The 20,966-nt window shown below is 37.6% G+C and overlaps 2 protein-coding genes and 1 long non-coding RNA gene across 3 annotated transcripts; all 3 read right to left on the bottom strand.

Moving 5' to 3' along the window:
- On the bottom strand, window positions 1–2,288 carry LOC137945207 (uncharacterized). The gene is made up of 3 exons (XR_011110964.1): window positions 2,132–2,288; window positions 972–1,085; window positions 1–275 (listed from the first exon to the last, which is right to left on the bottom strand). It is a non-coding gene; the product is annotated as an uncharacterized lncRNA (long non-coding RNA).
- Window positions 2,289–2,805: 517 nt separating this feature from the next.
- LOC137945899 (thioredoxin H2-like) lies at window positions 2,806–3,705 on the bottom strand. The gene is made up of 3 exons (XM_068791974.1): window positions 3,520–3,705; window positions 3,310–3,432; window positions 2,806–3,206 (listed from the first exon to the last, which is right to left on the bottom strand). The coding sequence occupies exons 1-3, from the start codon at window positions 3,637–3,639 to the stop codon at window positions 3,072–3,074; spliced, it is 378 nt and encodes a 125-aa protein (XP_068648075.1). The 5' UTR covers window positions 3,640–3,705; the 3' UTR covers window positions 2,806–3,071.
- Window positions 3,706–4,085: 380 nt separating this feature from the next.
- On the bottom strand, window positions 4,086–20,019 carry LOC137945361 (probable AMP deaminase). Its single transcript, XM_068791225.1, has 19 exons — window positions 19,593–20,019; window positions 18,987–19,198; window positions 18,480–18,693; window positions 17,344–17,513; window positions 17,163–17,214; window positions 16,660–16,787; window positions 16,392–16,571; window positions 16,168–16,235; window positions 15,945–16,087; window positions 15,792–15,853; window positions 14,620–14,733; window positions 13,634–13,777; window positions 8,773–8,922; window positions 7,751–7,804; window positions 7,560–7,670; window positions 7,125–7,298; window positions 5,251–5,331; window positions 4,517–4,615; window positions 4,086–4,430 (listed from the first exon to the last, which is right to left on the bottom strand). The coding sequence occupies exons 1-19, from the start codon at window positions 20,017–20,019 to the stop codon at window positions 4,362–4,364; spliced, it is 2,652 nt and encodes an 883-aa protein (XP_068647326.1). The 3' UTR covers window positions 4,086–4,361.
- Window positions 20,020–20,966: the final 947 nt, after the last annotated feature.

The raw sequence follows: 20,966 nt of genomic DNA on the forward strand, positions 1-20,966 counted from the left end.
TAATACAGGTCCTACTCTGATGCAACATGAATATGAAACAACCCAATCATCACTCACAGTTCCAGAGGTTAACATGACTAGCTGATCAACATTGGATACACACACTCTTGTCCTAAAAAGTAAATAACAAAGAAAGGATGCCTGTTGATGAACAAACCTGTGATAGAAACACATGCAGCTGAGGATTTGGATCCACAAATAAACACATAATCTAAAATATTCTGAAAGGATGTGACAATTCCCATCTTTTTATATACATTGTAAAGGCGTGGTAGCTGCAAAATATGACAAACAAGTTTCAGCAGTCATAAACCTTCATGAGGGACTTATTGAACAAAATATGTATCCAACTGAAACTAGAGGAAACTAATTAAAGAATACATTGTCATGATTATTTCTTTACAGACAAAATATGTTTGCATAGATGCAATAAATGTTTATCAGAAATGATCATATTTGTTCCATTTTAATGGTAGGGAAGTAAAGTAAGCTCATGCCCTCATGCATAGTGCATTTCACATTTAAAAGTTGAGGTGTCTTTAATACCTAAAACAATAATTTGACGAATTTTAATACAGCATAGTGATTTTCAAAATAAGATTTGCCATCTATTTTCACATTGGATCTCAAGGTAGTACAGATTAGAATGCTGTTAGGTTCAACGAAAGGTATGAAAGTAGCCATTCCACATGGTTTGGTCCTCTATATTCAAATTTCTGTCTCAGAGTACGTTGCATAGTAACAATTCTAGGTAGTTGTTAAACAACTCATGAAGGCAGTGAAGGAGATGAAAAAACTCCTTTTTGTTGTATGTATTTGCCTTTTGCGTTTCTTCTGCTGTTTTGATGGATTAATTTCCTCTGCTTTTTGGGGTTGCATTCTACCCCTCTTGTACTTGTTTGCCCTTCCGTTAGGACTTATGGTACCACATTGATGAGCATTAACTTCTTAGATGCATAATAGATACCAACCTGAATTAACCAAACAGCATTTTCACTGTAAATTGAGTTGTTAATGAACCAGCTTGCCAATTGATCCCACTCACTCCGTTTCAGTCCATAAATGGAAACTCTATACTTGGCCATCTGGAGAAGCAGCACTGGCAGAAATTAGTACAGGTGACAAACATTAACCCAGAATGTAAACAACCTATGCACAATGAAAAAAATGCAACTAGAATGGACCCTTGAGTTACATTAAGTTCCAGATATGAGGTGACAAACAGAACATTTAAATAGTTGGTAAGGCTTTGGTTAAGCAGGTCTGGCCAAGTTTAGAGTCTCAGAACCAGTGTAGCACACCTAAACAACAGATGCAATTGTCTTGGTCTTGTTCAGCTGAACCTCATTTTCCTATCTTTTCCATTTTACCTCTTATTGTATTTGTGCACTGAACTTTTGCCTATCAGTTCAGTACACATTTTTTGTTTATTTTTTTGAGTTGGCACAAGTTTAAATCAGCTCACATTGTTCAGTCTTATTTCTTTAAAACACAAGGAAACCATACTTCTTGGTTTCTTCATGTCCGCAAAGATGTTTGAATCCACAATACAAAACCCACTTCTATTTTACGTTGAAACTTCTCCTTTTTTCTCTATGGACTCGCCGACTCAACTGCAACCTTGCGTATGAATTGCTAGTTGGATGGGTTACATATCCGAAAAGTGGAGATTCAAAACAGAAAACAAAAAAAACAGAACGAAAAACAGAAAACAAAAGAAAACAGGAGAAAGACAAAGTAAAGTTACTTAGATGTTGACAGACTATCCAAGTAATAAAATTTTCACTTATTGAAGGTATATGTGAGTTTCCGTTTTCCTTCTTCTGAAGTGACTACTCCTTTGAAGGTGGAACTGAAACTGATAAGGACCCTGCTGGATTGCCTTTAAAAGTTATCTAGCAAATCAATCAAGAGCCGAGTCTGGTTAGGGTTGACCTGGTCATAGGTTGCAAAAGGAGTTTACCAACCTAAGCCCACATTGAAATTGGTCCATTGCCGCCCTAATTGTTAGAAAAGAATCTTATCTAGAATGAACATATTCACTCCTATGACCTTTATGTATGCCAAGACGTAAGAACCTCAGAAAACAAAAATAACTAAGAGATTAGAAAAATATTACAAAAATTCCAACCTGGTATTTGCTTGCTTCAAGATCACATAAAACTTGCTTGGTCACTTCAGCCATAAAGCGACCTGAATCAAAATTTTCAAGATAAAAGAACTGCTTCAGAGCAGTGCGCTACTTCTAATTACCTTGATAAGATTTATATTGACATCAAAACGCCTTGGATGAGCCGAGAGAAGAAGAGGACTAACCTTATTTCTGATTTCTGATGAATTCCCCATCGTCCCTGATTCTAAAGATAAAGTCGAAGACATAAGTTATCGAACTGGCTCGTTAAGCGTACCAAGGTTCAGTCAAACTCGACTCGAGTAAATTAAATGAACAAAACTAAAGATCGGGATAGGTCAAGCCGAACAGAGCCGGGACCGAGCCAAACTCAAAACTATTCGTGAACCTGCACTGCCTTACAGCCTACCGGTTCATTCGTCCAGCATAGTACTATAAAACTCGGATCCAATCAGCTGATAGGTTCAAAATACTGTTTTTAGACAAAGCCCAATTAACCAATTCAGTTTAAACCTGCGCATAATTCAGTAAGGTAACATCGTTGGCAAGGAAAATTGTCCCCATGCAACACACAAGGGGGGGTAGGGTGACCAACCCTTCCTCTATTTTGATACGGATGGAGAGAGGGTTGCCACCCCTCCCCCCACGAGGGAAGTGCCCAAGAGGGAGCTTCGTTGGCTGATAGTGAGACTTTCCATTTGGCATTAAATGAAAGATCAATACATTATAAACGAAGGAAAGATAGTCAAACAAAGATCACATCAAACTCGGTGCTCTGATTGATCCAGACCTAAGCAACGAGTCTACGACTCGTCGTATCCTTCATACTAGCACAAAGCCAAAAATATGAAAATCTAAATCCATTCCTTATTTTCATTGCATTATTAATCATCGACTCCTATGGATGCTGATGTTCTTCGATTCTGAAATCGTATCTCGCCTAGCTGCTCTTGTGTTTTTTTATCTGATTGAGGAGCTCATCCTTCCTCGCCCCAACTATTCGGTTAATTTCCTTCCCTTTCTTCACCAGCACAAACGTCGGCATCGCATCCACTCTCCATTCTCGAGCCACTTCCTGTATAAAATTACCCAATTCTAAACAAATTGGAACAACTACAAGCTCTAAATCTCTGTTCCATTTTTGCTCTGCTAAATTCTTGAATTCATGAAACACTTACCTTAAGCTCATCGACGTCGATCTTCACGAACACCACCTCTCTGTGCTCAGATGCCCATTCTTTAAAGAGTGGCTCCACGAATCGACAAGGCCCGCACCAAGTTGCGGTGAAGTCGATAACCATCTTTTGACGAAAAAAAAACACGCGATTCAGTCCAGAATGAATTAGAATTGACAAAAGGAGGAGAGATTGATCGATTTGTGCAGTTACCAGTTGATCGGTTTCTTTGATAGAGTTGAAATGCTCCTGCCATTCAGCCTTGGAGTGGAAGGAGAGAACAAGTGAGGACTCCGACGAGGAGCAGTGAGCCGCAGATGCAGTGCCTCCCATCTTGAGCCGGTTTGGTTTCTCCTTTCTGTGGCTCTGACCTAATCTCCCTTGATGGAGAGAACCGCGTTCGACTCCTCGCTATTTATAAGAGAAAGAAATGCAAAGAAAACAAAAGCCGCGGTATTGAAATTCCCATTCAACGGTGGCTGGACTTTTCCCATTTTCTAATTCGAGCAAAAGATTTGATAAGTCTGAATATAGTAATTTATATTAGCCCTAATTATTCTCTTTTAATCTCGTCCGCTGGGAGTGACTATTTATTCTTCGCCACCAACTGGTCCACCTAAAAGGGGCTTTCTGGAGTTCCTGGACCCGGTTAGCGATGGAATTGACATCGAACTCTGCTGCAATGAGATACAGCTATGAGCCAACAGGTCTGTTGCATCATAAGATTCCTACATTCAGAGAGAGAGAAGTAAACGGCCAGTGCGAACTAGATCTTTGAAGATACCTCATCATGGAACACGTTTCATTAGATTAATTGATTAGCAGCCGCATATAACTTGGATTCTTTACTCTCCGGTCTGCTGTCATTACAAAAGTTGTATTTACAATATGGCATTTCCCGATGAATGCTCCAGAATTTCAACCTGAGAAATGGAAATGAGCGTCCATTGAAGTGAATCCCCTGTGATTGTCTCATGCTGACACACAGCTAAGAAAACCGATTCCTCGAAGTGGTATGGCCTGTCTTATGAGTTGTTATTGTCACTAGATTCCAGTCAGGGGTCTATTTCCTCGGGGAGTTTGGCTTGGCCACCATAAATATATTGCATCTCTTCTTTCCAGGTCTGCAAAAGCAAAGTTCCATAACCCATCACATGAAGAAATGTTGGCCCTAAGTGTTATGTCCCAAGAAAGTGATTTTGAGAGTTACCTCATGTCTGAAAGAGATTCTCAGGTATGGTACATTAGTCTGGTGGATGTCATTCCCTTCAGGGCCTCGCGTGAAGTACTTGTCCCCAAGCCAATGCGACTACAGTCATGCAAATTTAAAGTTTATAAACTCAATTGAATATGTACAGCACAAGAAATCAGGGGCATGCAAAAAAAGTAAATTGGCACGATTTCCGGGCCGAAGGGGAAAAGTTGATCGTCTTTGAATTGGACTACAAGTTGCACATTATTCCTTTGACAAAGGGTGGTTTTCAAATTTGATTCCAGTGCCACTGAGGTCATTAGTCCTTTCAGTGTGGAAGTGAGTACTATTCAAAAAGGAAAATTTGGAGTTCCCTTAGGATGCCTATACTAGCTTCAGGACAAAACTGAGAAGAGAAACTGATTGTGAGAAAAGCTGCACATGCAGAGGAGGATTATGAGGTTTTCTCACTATAACAGAATTCTGTTTTCCCAGGATCCACTGATTATATCACCAATAAACAACAAGAGCATATTAACGGAAGTTGAATGGGTGGTCTAAGCCTGCGCTCACACCTGTGCGCGAAGCGCTCAAAGCGATGCGAGCCAGCTTGTAGTAAGAGGAGGGCACAATGCCACTTGGATTTGCCAGTGTTCAGTTTGTAGGAGTAGAAACTCACTTGAAAAGCCAACAAAGAAACAGAAGTCAAAAGTGAACTTACAACAAGAACATAAAGTTTGCATATTTCCTACCTTTGCTGCATGGGAAAACCCAGATTGGTAAACAGAATTCCTAGCTATCTCACAAATATCACAGGAACTGAGCTTCCACACCTGAAATATTGCTACATATGTGAGATGAAGTCGCAAACATTATCAAAATCTAAGATTTAACAAGGCTATCAGGCATAATAGTTTATCAGAGCTTGCAAGGATGAGATCTTGTCTTCGTTGCATTGGTAACATAATATACTCGCTGATCTGTTAGTTTCAAGTGAGAATCTTGAAACAATATATTCCAACCAAACTTATAAATAACACACTTTTTTAAAAATTAATTTTCTTATTACCTTTTTAACCTGAAACATGAAATTTATCTTAACCTTATAAGTTCTTTCAGCATTTATTTGACAAAATTTGTTTTGTTGTGTTATTAGAACTGGACAGGACTGACTAGAGAAACCAGACGCTATCCTCCACTGGGTCTAAAAACAGGTCAAACTGAATGATAAAAAAACGGCTGTTCCAGATGAAGATCTCCTTCCCCTGCAGTGTACTGGCTAGAGAAACCAGACTATCCCTCCACTGGGTCTAAAAATAGGTCAAACTGAATGATAAAAAAAATGGCTGACCCAGATGAAGATCTCCTTCCCCTGCAGGCTCCCCCTTCCCCGTGTTGGGCATCCATGGGGAAGGGTCCATGGCCTCCCTGCCATCAATGGCAAGAAGGTGGGGCTCCTCCCCTGGCAGTAAAAAGAAAGGGAAATGATAAGAGTTGTGGAGGACCAGACTCATTCCTTCTCCTCCCCCTCTATTCTTTGTTGATGAGGGAGAGATCTCCCATCCTCATTCCTGTTGTGCAGGAGCCACACAATGGTGGGGGACATTCCTCCCTCATCGACAAAGAAAAAGATAGCAAGTGGGAAGTGCATAGAAGGAACAGGGAGGGCAGGTTTCTACTCCCCATCCTTGTGTGAGAAAGTCAGGGGAGATTTCCTCTGACATTTTTATTAGTACTTTCACTTTTGTGATGCCTAATGATGTAACCAGTTCAACTGATTGTTAAACCTGGTTGTCAAACCTGGTCACCCTGCCAAGTCAGTGACCAGGTCGGTTTAATCATATTGGTTTTAAGTTTGTTTAATTTACTAATATTTAAGAATTAGAATATTTTACAGAAATCTTGGAATGAACCAAAAGTCTTGGAATCTTTGGACTGTAACATAAGTTTTTAAAGCAAACACCAAGTCTACCACTCTATGTTCTGATTTGACTGATCTAGCAGGTGAGAGCTTAAAACTACGATTGGTAAGAGAGATGCAAGGATGTTTTAAGAGCATTGTTTTATTTTTTTAATATACTGCATCCCCAAGCACACGTTCTGTTCTGCATAAAACCTTCGTCACGGTTCAGGATCTGTCTTTTCCTTTTTCTTTTAGGTTTATTATTAAAGACCAATAACAGTTCCTGTATATGTTTTAGTAGTTGATAATACATTTAAACTACTAGTCCATTCTGGAACCTTCTTTCACATCTTGTTTTGAGAAAGAAAACAACTATTTAAAATCACCAGTCTTCTTTCATACACTTCAGATTGACGGAGATAAAAGTGGCTAGTTCTTTCAGTCCATGATGCATCCAGCAGTGTATCTAACAGATGTATCAAATGATAAAAGATGTGGGTGTGGTTTGCCTAATTGTGATATGTATTGGTCCATGCAAATTTAGAATTTTTAGTGAGCAATACTTGGTCAATTGGCAGATGTAAGCAACTACTAACTCTTGAACTGACCCATATTATATCAGATTCTCCGGTACCAAATAAACAAAATGGCAAACCATGTTTACGAACTCATTAATTTATACAAACACACGAATGACCAGCTTTTTTTCCAAACTAAAAATACCTGTGCAGCAACACTATATTCCTCCACAAGTGGTTCTTTAGTTAAATGAATTTGCAAAGGATCATCTGTTGAAAGTGAGACATTGAGGCCACGTTGGAAGAACATGGGGAATGGATTACGATGATAATCCAAAAACAAAGAGTTGTTACTCAATGGTGACATAGCCAGTCCAATCTGTACAAGAGACATAGTAGCATGGTTATTGTTAAAAGGTAACGAGCTGAAGGATGTAACCTTAAGAGTTGGGGAGCTACAATAGTCTCCATTCAACAACCAACTCTAAAGTGTTAAGAGTTCTAGTGCTAGAACAAGCACTATGTGTGTGGCCTTAAGTCTGAGGTGACGAAAGTAGATTCAAATCTGGGAGAACTATATCATGATGAGCATCCCTAGACAGACATAAAAAGAAAAACATATCTGAGAAAAGTCAGTTACCTGTGCAAGATAATACAAATACTGCAAAACGGGAGTTTTCCGAAGATTATTTCCATGGGCTATGTTATGGGAGAGAAGGAAAGCAGCAGCTAAGTGGTCGATGTCTCCTGCCTGCGGAAGAATTATTAAGTTAAATTTATCAATCATAGATACCAGCAGTAGAAATCAAAAGAGTACCAAAGAAGCCACACCTCCCCACAATGTGGTCGGAATTTGATTCTTGTAAAACCTTTCAATTCTCGTAGCTGCAAAAGTGAGCATTGCATTTTTATTTTTTTAACTAATGAGAGACATGCGTTCGCACAGACATACATTTGACCGAAACAAGCACCATAACCAGGCAAGCACTAAACAAGTTACTTTTGAAGTTCTTTACAAGAGGAAAATATATGTAAGCAAAACTCTGGTATTTTTACTTGCAGTCAATTTAAGTTTTAGATTGGGCTTTGTGCATCCCCTTTTCACTCATAACCAGAATTACTGACAAATTATGACAGAAGATAACACTTAGGATCAGCATAATTTTCAGATGTGCTCACAGAAGAACAAGCTAGATTACATGTGTGACGTGATAAAAAAATAGCAGCTTTTCCACTATATTCATTTCTTATCTACATTGTGTTTTATGTTGCTTAAGATTAACTTTATATTCCATGCCTTTCAGCCCAAGAATAGGCTGAACAATGTTATAATGATAATGATGGTATGTCAACTCAAAAATAATCCTGAATACAGGAAGGAAGCTAGTGGTGGGAACAGTATGAGTTACTAGTTTTCTGGATGTTATAGACCTAATACTTTTAAGTGCTATGATGCCTAAAACAAAAGCTAGCTTCTCCATGGGAAATTACACACCTTTATCTTTATTAAGGACTCCATCTCTTAAGGTGTAACCTCATCTATTTTTTTGTGTAGTTTTTGGGCACCTTATGTGTCAAAATTTAGTGTTTCAGCCCAGAAGGAAAACAACTCAGCTCAAATGACTTCCATTGACAGGGGCTTACTTTCATCTTTTGTTTTATCTAAAGGCTCTAGTCTTAATGCCCTTGACCAAGATTCTATAAAACAAGATAAGATCATCATCACTTACTGATTTTCATTTTTTTTCCTTTTCCTGTGTGTTTTCATTGGTGGTATGGGTGGGTGGGTGGGTAGGTGTGTGTGTCTGTGTGTCCGTGAGAGAGACAGAGGGAGAGAGAGAGAGACAGCAAACCTTGTTGAGTGTAAACAGGTTTGCGTAACAGTAATATGCATAATATGAGTATGCAGGATTGAATTCATTTGTCCATTCGGCTGGTTTTGGCATGTGTTTTGTTGGACGCCTTTCTGGTTTACTTTCATCATCTACAATGTCAAGACCTACAACCAGCCAAGAGCCAAAATAAATCAAATTAAGCAGTAACATTTAGAGCATGTTGTATAATCATGAAAGATCCAAGTCCTTCCACCCCAGGGCTTAGAACTGATTAAATTTATTTTGCATGTTAGCAAAGATCTCAGAGCAACATTTATAAATATTACAATGTCTTTCATTTTATAAGGGTAACACTTCCAGAAACTTCTCTTAAAGCAAAAGCTTTATTTCAAAGAAAAAAATAGTGAGAACTTTATAAGAGACAGCCCCTAAGGGCATGGGGGAGTACAAGCTAAGCAACAGAAACCCCATCTACAAGCACCAAATCCACATGCCAAGCAAATATATCACTGGACAAGAGGATAAAAATCTCCCAAAACAACGTTGCTGGTAGACTCCATCTCTTCACAGGAACATGGGCCACCTACACTGTAAGCTGATCCATGGTATCTATAATCTCATAAAAACACATGAAGCAAAATTGCAAAGAAGAAGACAAGCGACGGGAAAGCTGGTTGACGATGCAAGTGGAGTCTCTCTACCATCAGCAGCCCAAGGAAAGATTTATGGAGTCTAATGCTCTCTAAAAGAGCTCACAACTCAACTCTACAAAGTCACATGCCCAAGGGAGCAGAGTAGACAAACATAATTTTAAAATCAGTACCTTGGAACGACACCATGACACAGCACAGTAGTTTATATTCAAGGAATAACAAAGTTGCATGCTTCTTTTAGAGTATGGGTAACCTAGATTTCAAGAACAACTAAGAAAACTATAATCTGAGTTCAAGTTTAATGGGTAAAACTTGAAGGAAAGAGAGTAGGGGTCTGCAGCTATTAAGAAAAATAGCAATCCATGAAAAAAACCCAAGGATAAGTTATCCAAAGAGAGAACAAAAACCAGATTTTTAACAATAGCAAAAGATTGATTTTTTGTGTTATATATGGGCCTATTATATGCATACGAATCAACAAAATAAGAAACTCCTATGCTTACTACAATAGGTAATAGATATTGTTGGAAGATATGATGTAATTAGGGTGTCATTGATGTAATCAATTCATGTTTCTTGTCTCTTCTTCACTTCTACTAGGGTGAAGAGCATAATTGCAATATTGTACTTTTATCAATTATAAATAGAAGGGGGAGGGTTTGGAAAAAAAGTCTATTACCCTATTCTTCCTCCTATTTTCTCCAAATTCGTCACTCTTCCGCTCTTCTTCTTCTTCTCACCCTTTAATTCTCTTCTACTGTGATTATAGAATCCTAAGTTTCAACATGGAATCAGAGCGGGGAAAGATATGAGATGGAAAAAGAGAAGAAGATCGAAAAAGGGAGGAAGAAGAAGAAGAAGAAGAAAAAGAAATAGAAACAAGAGAAGTTTCTCGTTTTTCCTTTTGTCTTCTTTCCCAATTCATGTTTTTCATTAGATTTTTAACTCTTACTGTATGTTTCATATATAAAGTTATATACCATTGGAAAGATATTTGAGCCTAGTTTCTAATTCAAAAAGAATCATTGAAATCAGATTTTTTTGGAAAGAGAAATTGACATCTGAAGCAGCAAAGGTCGAGCAACAGAAAGCTTCAACTTTCGAGTCATTGTATGTCGTCAAGAACGAGACTTTTATATGGAGAATTATATATCAAAAGAAAGATCTGTAAGTCTATTTTCTTACCTATTCAACCAATTCTCAATCTGAGTTTTTTAGATGGAGATATCTATCTTGGAAGAGTCAATGGTCATGTTGGCCAAAGAAGAAAGAGTACTCAATTCGACCGGATTACAGAGTCTGAAACCTATCAGATTATTAGTCTAAAAAGAAGTATATTTTATTAAGAGAGTTTATACTTGGATGAAAGGTATTTAAGTCTAGTTTCAGAAGGAGAAAATTTCATATCAATTTGATCTATACTTAAGAAGATATTCGCATTGGAAGAATCAAAGGTCATGTCAATATCATGTTGCATGCAAAGATCCAAATTTAAGCCGAATTTTTTGCTTCACTTTTTTAGTTATTGTTATTAATAAAAAATATTAGGAAAGTATATCATGATCTATCCTTGGAAAGCTTTTGTTTGTTAACTAAAAATATCTGGAAAGAATCTTTAGAAGATAATCTTATTTTCAGAAAATTTCCTTGATTTATTTGTCAAAGAGAAGAAGTGTTCTTATTCTGAATTATGGCAACTTCCCAAAAAAAGTAGTTACTTGATTTTATACTGCAAATTACAAAAGTATCTATGTAAGGAGATTCTAATCTAGGATCAGATTCAAAACGTGTGTTTTTTCTCTGGTTATGAGAAATCCTTGCAGCATATTAATAGCATGTTGGAGCAGCACTTGGTGTACTTATACCCTTATGAAGTGAGCAGTTTCGTTTATCTTATCACTTGATGAAATCCTTTCAAGCTATAATTGGTCTAGCCTAAAGCTTTGCCTTTGGTTTTTTATCTTGCCTTTTAGAATCAGTTTCATTCTATAATTACATCTATAAACATGAACTATATTCAGAAACGGAATCGGTTGATAATATGGCTAGCTCTCGGTCTAGTGTCTGAATTAATCACTGATGCAGTAAGCGCGGAAGCAACATCCATTACTGTTTTATTCACTCTTCTCTGTTTTTTAGAAGACCTTGCAACTGCTCTCGGAACGAGCAACACTCAGTTTAGTTATTCTTTTTTAGAAGATTCACAGCACTTCGTTCAACTTATTGGCAGCTTATTATTTGGCGCACATCTTCCTTATTCAAGGATGGACTTGTTGTAGGTTATTTCATGCGTCCTTATTATTCTTAAAGACGTTTATTATTTACTAGTTATCCGCTACTATATAACTGCATTGTTGGTACGTGTTATTTGGGCATTGGCCCATTTCCATTGTTGTTATTGTCTCTTTGATTGAGACATTATTACTGAAGAAGAAGTCCTCAGTTGCTTGACTTTGGTTCATTATTTGTTGATTGTTGTCGGCATTAGTTCATTGGTTCATATGATGGAGATTTGCATTACTTGGGAAAATAAAGCACATGGTGACCCCGACTTCTTCACCTTATTTTCCTATTGATTCTTCATTACACTATTATTATTTAGCAGTCTTTCTCCTACCATCCTTTATTTGACTCTCACTTACCCCTTTGGCCAACCCCTTTGGAGTGTTGCTTTGGTTGGCCCCCTTTATATATATGGGTGTTTTTAAGTCCTTGAGACTTTTATTGGCACCCTTGGTTTTTTATTGTCGTCTTGTGAATGACAGGCATTACCCACTTTAGTGATTATTATCACTATATTTGTTCGAAATCATTTGAGTTTGGTTTTAACTTATCACCCATTTCTGCCATTTGAGAGTCTGGGCCCGGTGTCGTACTTATCCTTGGGACACCGTGATGGAGGAACGTATTAATACATCTATGTTATTTGTTTCAACATGGGATCACTGCCTTTACCTTCGAGCTTGAGGGGGAGTGTTGGAAGATATGAAGTAACAAGGGTGTCATTGATGTAATTAGTTTATGTTTCTTGTCTCGTTTTCACTCTTACTAGGGTCAAAGGCATAATTGTCATATTATCCTTTTATCAATTATAAATATAAGGGGGAGGGTTTGGAAAAAAGTCTATTACCCTATTCTTCCTCCTCTTTTCTCCAAATTCGTCACTCTTCCTCTCCTCCTCCTAAAACCTTCTCTCTACAACTCTTCTTCTTTTTCTCACCCCTTATTCCTCTTCAACTGTGATTATACATCATGGATTCCTAAGTTTCAACAAACACTAATTAAGACTTTCTAAATCTATCTACTTGCAGGAATAAGATTTCAAAACAAGAAATAACTTGTAATCTCTAGGGTTGCTAACTTTATGCATCCCTAGTTTAGAAACAAAGACTCAAACTTAAAACAGGAAACTACCTCTTAAAAGAGGACTTTCTAATTGAAGCTTTTACCAAAACAGCAAGTTGCTGAGTGATACTTCCCTTTTAAAAAAACATCTAGTTAATGTAAAATTAAACTTTTTAACTGGCTTGAAATAGGAAATTGAAACTTAGAGAAATTTTCTAATTTGGGATTTTCTATTTTTAAAACTTAAAGAGTACAAAATAGTAAATTTAAGCCTCTTTAAAATGAGTCTCCTTCTTTCTCTTTCTTTCTTGAACATCAAAGATTTTTAAGGGATCTCTTGTCCTTAAATATTCTTCAGCTAGCTCTTCTACATTGTGGTATACTACACCACATCACCTCAGCCAAATGGCCCAGGAATCCCTCTCGAGCTCCATCAAAATTTACCGGATGGGTCCACTGATTCACCTATAGCATACAGGCGCTCAATGAGGGAGCAGGTGTTCTCCCATGGTTAGGAATAATGCTCCCAGAAAGGTAATTTAGTTCACGAAACTTACTAGCCCAAAATTGGACATAATGAATGATTTTTCTCAATGACACCATTTGTTGAATAGAATACAAAAGATGCCTGAGGGAAGGGAGCAGAAAGGTTTTTTTTTACTTGGATAGAATTGGAAAAATGCTTAAAAACGAGAAATGAATCAGTTTTATTAAAACGATTCCAGGTTAATACAGGTCCTACTCTGATGCAACATGAATATGAAACAACCCAATCATCACTCACAGTTCCAGAGCTTAACATAACTAGCTGATCACCATTGGATACACACACTCTTGTCCTAAAAAGTAAATAACAAAGAAAGGATGCCTGTCAATGAACAAACCTGTGATAGAAACACATGCAGCTGAGGATGAGAATTTGGATCCACAGTGACTTCAAAAAGTGGAATAAACACATTATCTAAAATATTCTGAAAGGATGTGACAATTCCCATCTTTTTATATACATTGTAAAGGCGTGGTAGCTGCAAAATATGACAAACATGTTTCAGAAGTCATAAACCTTCATGAGGGACATATTGAACAAAATATGTATCTAACTTAAACTAGAGGAAACTAATTAAAGAATACCATGATTATTTCTTTACAGACAAATCATGTTTGCATAGATGCAATAAATGTTTATCAGAAATGATCATATTTGTTCCACTTTGATGGTAGGGAAATATCTCTAGTTCTCTGTGTTCATCAAATTCTTTCTGATGCCCCCAACCAAGAAATTTTCTCCACCAAAGTATTTTATGCCACTAGAAAAGCTACCTATCAGTTCCCCTGGTTTACATTAGCAACCAATTCACAACAATTATTTCATCTGCATAAAAGTAAGCTCATGCCCTCATGCATAGTGCATTTTACATTTAAAAGTTGAGGTGTATTTAATACCAAAAACAATAATTTGACGAATTTTAATACAGCATAGTGATTTTCAAAATAAGATTTGCCGTCTATCTTCACATTGAACCTTAAGGTAGTACAGATTAGAATGCTGTTAGGTTCAACGAAAGGTATGAAAGTAGCCATTCCACATGGTTTGGTCTTCTATATTCAAATTTCTGTGTCTGAGTAGGTTGCATTGTAACAATTCTAGGCAGTTGTTAAACAACTCATGAAAGCAGTGAAGGAGATGAAAAAACTCCTTTTTGTTGAATGCATTTGCCTTTTGCATTCTTCTGCTGTTTTGATGGATTAATTTCCTGTGCTTTTTGGGGTTGCACTCTCCCCCTCTTGTACTGGTTTGCCCTTCTGTTAGGGCTTATGGTACCACATTGATGAGCATTAACTTCTTAGAAGCATAATAGATACCAACCTGAATTAACCAAACAGCATTTTCACTGTAAATTGAGTTGTTAATGAACCAGCTTGCCAACTGATCCCACTCACTCTGTTTCCGTCCATAAATGGAAACTCTATACTCCGCCATCTGGACAAGCAGCACGGGCCCAAATTAGTACAGGTGATAAACATTAACTCATAATGTAAACAACCTATGCACAATGAAAAAAATGCAACTAGAATGGACCCTTGAGTTACATTAAGTTCCAGATATGAGGTGACAAACAGAACATTTAAATAGTTGGTAAGGCTTTGGTTAAGCAGATCAGGCCAAGTTTAGAGTCCCAGAACCAGTGTAGCACACCTAAAAAACAGATGCAATTGTCTTGGTCTTGTTCAGCTGAACCTCATTTTCCTATCTTTTCCATTTTAGCTCTTATTGTATTTGTGCACTGAACTTTTGCCCATCAGTTCAGTACACATTTTTTGTTTATTTTTTTGAGTTGGCACAAGTTTAAATCAGCTCACATTGTTCAGTCTTATTTCTTTAAAACACAAGGAAACCATACTTTTTGGTTTCTTCATGTCCGCAAAGATGTTTGAATCCACAATACTAAACCCACTTCTATTTTACATTGAAACTTCTCCTTTTTCTCTATGGACTCGCTGACTCAACTGCACCCAGCCGTGCGTATGAATTGCTAATTAGGTGGGTTACACATCAAAAAATTGGAAATTGAAAACAGAGAACAGAAAACAAAAAAAAAAAACAGAATGAAAAACAGAAAACAAAAGAAAACAGAGGAAAAACAAAGTAAAGTTACTCAGAGGGTGACAGACTATCCAAGTACTAAAATTTTCACTTATTGAAGGTGTATGTGAGTTTCCGTTTTCCTTCTTCTGAAGTGAATACTCTTTAGAAGGTGGAACTGAAACTGATAAGGACCCTGCCGGATTGCCTTTAAATTAATCTAGCCAACCAATCAAGAGCCAAGTCTGGTTAGGGTTGACCTGGTCATAGGTTGCAAAAGGAGTTTACCAACCTAAGCCCACATTGAAATTGGTCCATTGCCGCCCTAATTGTTAGAAAAGAATATTGTCCAGAATGAACATATTCACTCCTATGACCTTATGTATGCCAAGACATAAGAACCTCAGACAACAAAAATAACTAAGAGATTAGAAAAATATTACAAAAGTTCCAACCTGGTATTTGCTTGCTTCAAGATCACATAAAACTTGCTTGGTCACTTCAGCCATAAAGCGACCTGAATCAAAATTTTCAAGATAAAAGAACTGCTTCAGTGCAGAATGCTACTTCTAATTACCTTGATAAGATTTATATTGACATTAAAACACCTTGGATGAGGTTGTCTTGCTTTAAGAAAATCTCTCTGAGCCTACTCTGACCACAAGGATTGTATTTCAAGTTGAATTTGTCAAAACGATGAAACGTATTCTTATCAGCATGTACATCCAATAAATCGACGCTTAGATCATGTCTGAAAATATCATGACAACATCAGACAGGAGTTAATTCTAAGGCCAATTTAAATACAGGAATCAATGGAAAACAACATACCCAGTCAAATCCAAACTCTCAAAGACTTCCTTAAGAGTAAGGTATTGGCCGTCTCGAAAGATTACAACCTGCATGAATATCAAAATGCATGTTAAAGGAATACCATCAAGATTTGTTTAAGAATATCTTTTGAGATGACTATCCAGTTCCTTTATCTCAACGAATCAGGAAACACAAATTCTAAAATATAACATTGAAGCTAATGGACCATTAGCAGATCATACCTCATCAGGCTCTTTTCTCAATTTTGACTTGATGAAACGTAAAAGATGCTTTTGATTCATACAAGCAGAATGGTGCACATGTGTATCAACCTTCCTCACGTTGTAAAAATCACGGTGAGGAGCACTCTTCTGAGCAACAAATTCTCGATCTGTGTTCATTAACAAATGAAGCCGAAATTTCTGCATGGGGCTCAGGTTTGATAGGTTGATTAATGAACATTAATACAGCTAGTAAACTAGTCTACTACTGGATAACAAGAGATTTCACCTCCTCAAGTAGGCGAAGTCGATGATAACATGCAGAGCGTACAGTTCCTAGAGACATGATTCTCAGTATGAAATGCATGTCAGTGAAGAATCCAGTCGAAGTTGCCACAGGATAAAGATCTTCAGTTGCTGAAATAACCAACACAACAAGATATTTAATATTGACAAAATATTTTCTGAAACATAAGTGAGAGACCACCTCTGACAAATCAGTTCAGAGGGATTAACATCTTGGGAAAGATCCCTGAAGCAGGTAAGTGAACCAAATTCCACAAAATTGGATAATCCAATTGATAATGTTCAAATTTCCCACTAACAGGACCAGATATTAAAAATAATTAGAGAATTAGATGGATGGATTCACCTCATGAATGTGAATTACCCAGTATAGAAACTTACAGCTAATCAGTTATTTGCTATTCAGAGATTGCTTGGAACAACCACACGTGTCTTCTCAAAATTGAACTATGAGATTGATCAAAGCAACAAAACTACGATAATTACCTTTCTCATTTGCATAAACATGTACAACCCCGTCCTCCATCCTAAAGGAGTGCTGTTTTTAACATCAAAACGCACTAATGTTAAAATAATGCTGCATATTTAATTAAGTTTTAATATCAAACCATGATATTTCAAAGAGAAAAAACTAAACTAAACAGATTAAATATGATGAATAATTCACCTCAGAGGCCTTGCTGGGGTTAAAATGGAATGGACTGTGATCTGAATAGGATATGTTTGATTTGGTTCCTGTTTCTTTCAGCCAAGGAGCTGTATGTTCTCTGTAGACATACCTCTCCCTTAGGGTTAAACATTCCCGGATCATAGAACATACTTCTTCCTCTTCTTTACCTGAACCACGGAGTAAGATTCAGATGGGATCAAATTTTACTTCCAAGTCAAAGAAAAAGACTAAGAGAAACTGTAACATTTCAGTCAAAATTTGACTGCTAAAAGGCCACCTGCCAGAGAGATCATGATAAAATAATTAAAGCATCTTTCAAAAATAAAAACTAAATTTGAATAAATGACACCCATTTCTGGATTTGTACACTTTCAGCATCAAAGCTTTTATCATTTTAAAACAAGAATTCATACTGCAAGAGCTACAAGATAAGATTTCATGTAAATATTAACCATTCGTTGTCATTTCCAACAGCACAATAATAACCTAGTCAGCTTTTGCTTTTGCAGTGGTCATTTCAACTTTGTGGTAAATCATGCATGTTTGACAAAGACCAAAAAACATAAAACACCATCTATAGACACAAACTTAGTACTCTCCATGAAGCTAGAGTAATTGGTCATAGGCCCCGAGACCTATATGCTGAGTCAATCTCGATTTCACTTGAGTAATTTGGACCAATATTTGACCATGATAGTTTAATACACAAGGTCTAACAGTTGTGGTATTCAAATCCCAGTATGCATCTTAAAAACTTTAAATGAAGTACCATCAAGCATAGCAGCAGCAGAAACTTAGAAGGGGCATTCAACATAGCAGAGTTGATGACACTTTAACATACTTGGTATCTAAGAAATCCATACACAATAAAATACATCTAGTCAAACTTCAGTTGCATGTTCTTACTAATGGGAACATTTCAAGCATATTTTTTTCTTGATCATAATCATGTCAGTGGAAACCCACAGAGATGATGCGTTTTTTTGTCAAGTACACAACCATTACAAGATGCTATGGACCCAAAACATCAAGCATGGGTGACCCGATTATGCATGATCCTCATATGTACAATAAATGAAATAATATTCTTACAAGTGTCTAAAATTTCAAGATAATGAGTTATTTAAGAATACCATGAGGAGCATTTTTGCTTAGATTTAGAATGTCTTCAGGATCATTCCTCTGAATATCTGCTGCAACAGATTCAACTATTTTCGTAGTAAGCTGATTTGGAGCAGCATCTTGTACAATAGAGAATGCCTCATTTCTGTGCTCATGGCCTAAATTACCATTCTTTACTGCAATTGAAGAAACTGGTGAACCTTGACCATGTGTCTGTGCGTTGTCCTGTGAAACCACATGATGAAACATCAGTAACTATATTTACGGAAAAGTTAATGATATCACTGCACTTTTTATTTCCGGCCTTCATATAAATAAAAGAAATTATTTAGTCAAAAATGTGTCTTTTACATCTGCATGCTAGTCACAGCTTTAAATAGGCTTTAACGTCCCAAATGAAGTATGTCCCCATGTCAATGTAGCAGTGATTTCCACTTCCATCAAACAGCCATGATAGAATCCAAATAGGTCTCACAAAACTAAACAGTGCATATAATTTAACTCTTAATGCCACATACATGGATGTCCGTCTGGTCTACAGGTGCAAAATTCTCATTGCCATTGTCGTTACTGAAAAAGGAATCATCTTCATGAGTTGGTGAAATACTCTCTCCACCAAAACCCTCCACAATTCTCATTTCATCGATGTCTGATGATCTTGGGCCTGCTGCTCTTGTCATTGATGCCGACCCTGTCAGAGAGCCAGAATTCTTCACGTGTTCACTACTTCCTGCAAATAACAAGAAAACAATTGAAATAAGCAGCATGGTACTGAAACTGCTGCAGCCTATTTAGAGCTGGCAGGATTTGAAGATCAAAGGGGGGAGTGGGGACAAGTTTCCTCAGCAAGAAAATGAGGAGACGAACAAATCCAGCGGAGCATTTCCTTCTATGAAATCCCTCACCACCGTACAGTTAAATGCATTAGCTCACCATTTCATACAATGGAAAAGCCAATTGCCTTACACCACAAGGGATGCGCTTCACCCACATTATACAGTAACAACGCGTGTTCCACTCCAGAATACACCCCTTATAGTTTTTACGCTATCGAGTTAAAAATCTCGAGGTAACGTATTGATCTCAAAGAGCAAGGAAACAACAAAAGAAACAACCACACATACCGTCTTCCCGGGTCGTCTCCTGACGAGACACAGCCAACGGGGTTGAATGAGATCTACGAGAAGATAAATCTTCCGAATCCCGCACTGTCTGATCAAACTTCCTAGACTCACCGGCCTCCCGATGCGCAACAGAAAAGAAGTGACTGGGCACAGAAGAAGAACCTTTGAAATAGTAAGGCCGGGGATCATCACTTGGCTGTGTATAACTCTCAGAATCTCTATCTTCTTCTTCATCGATCAATTCATCATAATCGACCTCCTCTTCTTCCTTCCTTCGCTTACGGAGAAGGATCATACGATTAAGGAGCTGATCGATGCTACGCCGATGAAGGTAGTAGGCCGAGACGGCCATGAGAGAGGCGCCGACGAGCGCCGCAATGGCGAGATCCAGCGAAGAAGCCGCAGAAGAAGAAGTAGAAGAGTCCATGGCGGGCTTTAGCGCGCTCTGTAAAGTCTCGTCGCGGCGGGGTTTTGTAGTCGGTAGTTACAACATCAGGAAGTCCGAGTTCTCGGTTACTCTACCAAGTTAAAATTTTGAGTCAAGTTGCTGTTACGGAGTCCAGACGCTAACTCAATTATTCGACCCGAATAACTCGGCTTCTAATTTCTAATTTTACTCCGCTCATCGGGACGCGGCGGGAAAAAACCCTCTGTTTCCTCTATAATAATTGACCTAGCTAGGTTCACTAATTTAACTAAAAAACCAGAGTGACCCCAACTGAATCATTCCAAGAGATGATCTATTGACGTTTCTTAGTTACTCATTTTGCTTCTGCTTAACTGCTTAACTGTTTATCGTCAGCATTCGAGGTATTTCGGTTGCTATGCGCTAAAACATTGTTGCTAGCGACTAGGGTACCGAGCCGAGTTCAAGCATGTTTATATTCAAGCCGAACTTGATTTAAATATTTCTAATTCGAACTCGAGCCGAACCTAACCTCGAACCTAAAATTGTTATCGAACTCGAGTCCAATAATTTTCACCGAGTTTCAAGTTAAATATATATATATCAAATAAATTATATATAAAATTATGTGTTAAGTTGGATCCGCCATCGACACTGTCATGTGCCAACTCATACTCTAGAAGATATGTTTCATCTTTTTAGTTGTGTTTCCAACTCTAGTCATTCCAAGCTCCAATGCATCACTTTTTTCCCTCATAAAACGCAGTTTGCAACTAAAATCAGAGACAAGGCTTCGGTACCCACTCCAGTAAGAGCTTCGGCAAAAAGAAGTAGGAAAAGAGCACAGATTATAAAGGCAAAGGACCTGAACTAAAAACAAAATCAAAACCCTAAGTCGTCCATGAAGACGATCAGCAAAATCCCGTCCAACACCGACAACTTTGATTGAGCTATCCGAGAACAACAAG

The sequence above is a fragment of the Aristolochia californica genome, unplaced genomic scaffold (genome assembly GCF_029961685.1).
Source record: "Aristolochia californica isolate CCGP_79_NKW_82.1479 unplaced genomic scaffold, dmAriCali1.0.hap1 SCAF_12, whole genome shotgun sequence".
In the NCBI taxonomy this organism is placed as follows: domain Eukaryota; kingdom Viridiplantae; phylum Streptophyta; class Magnoliopsida; order Piperales; family Aristolochiaceae; genus Aristolochia; species Aristolochia californica.

What these genes read in the sequence shown, in the direction of transcription:
- LOC137945361 (XM_068791225.1), bottom strand. Translation starts at nt 20,019, where the DNA reads ATGGACTCTTCTACTTCTTCTTCTGCGGCTTCTTCGCTGGATCTCGCC. An exon ending in TGAGAAAAGAGCCTGATGAG is followed by an intron (nt 16,236 to 16,391) that starts GTATGATCTGCT and finishes ATATTCATGCAG; the next exon opens with GTTGTAATCTTTCGAGACGG. An exon ending in ATTTGTATTATCTTGCACAG is followed by an intron (nt 7,299 to 7,559) that starts GTAACTGACTTT and finishes TCTCTTGTACAG; the next exon opens with ATTGGACTGGCTATGTCACC.
- LOC137945899 (XM_068791974.1), bottom strand. Translation starts at nt 3,639, where the DNA reads ATGGGAGGCACTGCATCTGCGGCTCACTGCTCCTCGTCGGAGTCCTCA. An exon ending in TCAAAGAAACCGATCAACTG is followed by an intron (nt 3,433 to 3,519) that starts GTAACTGCACAA and finishes TTTCGTCAAAAG; the next exon opens with ATGGTTATCGACTTCACCGC. An exon ending in TCGACGTCGATGAGCTTAAG is followed by an intron (nt 3,207 to 3,309) that starts GTAAGTGTTTCA and finishes AATTTTATACAG; the next exon opens with GAAGTGGCTCGAGAATGGAG.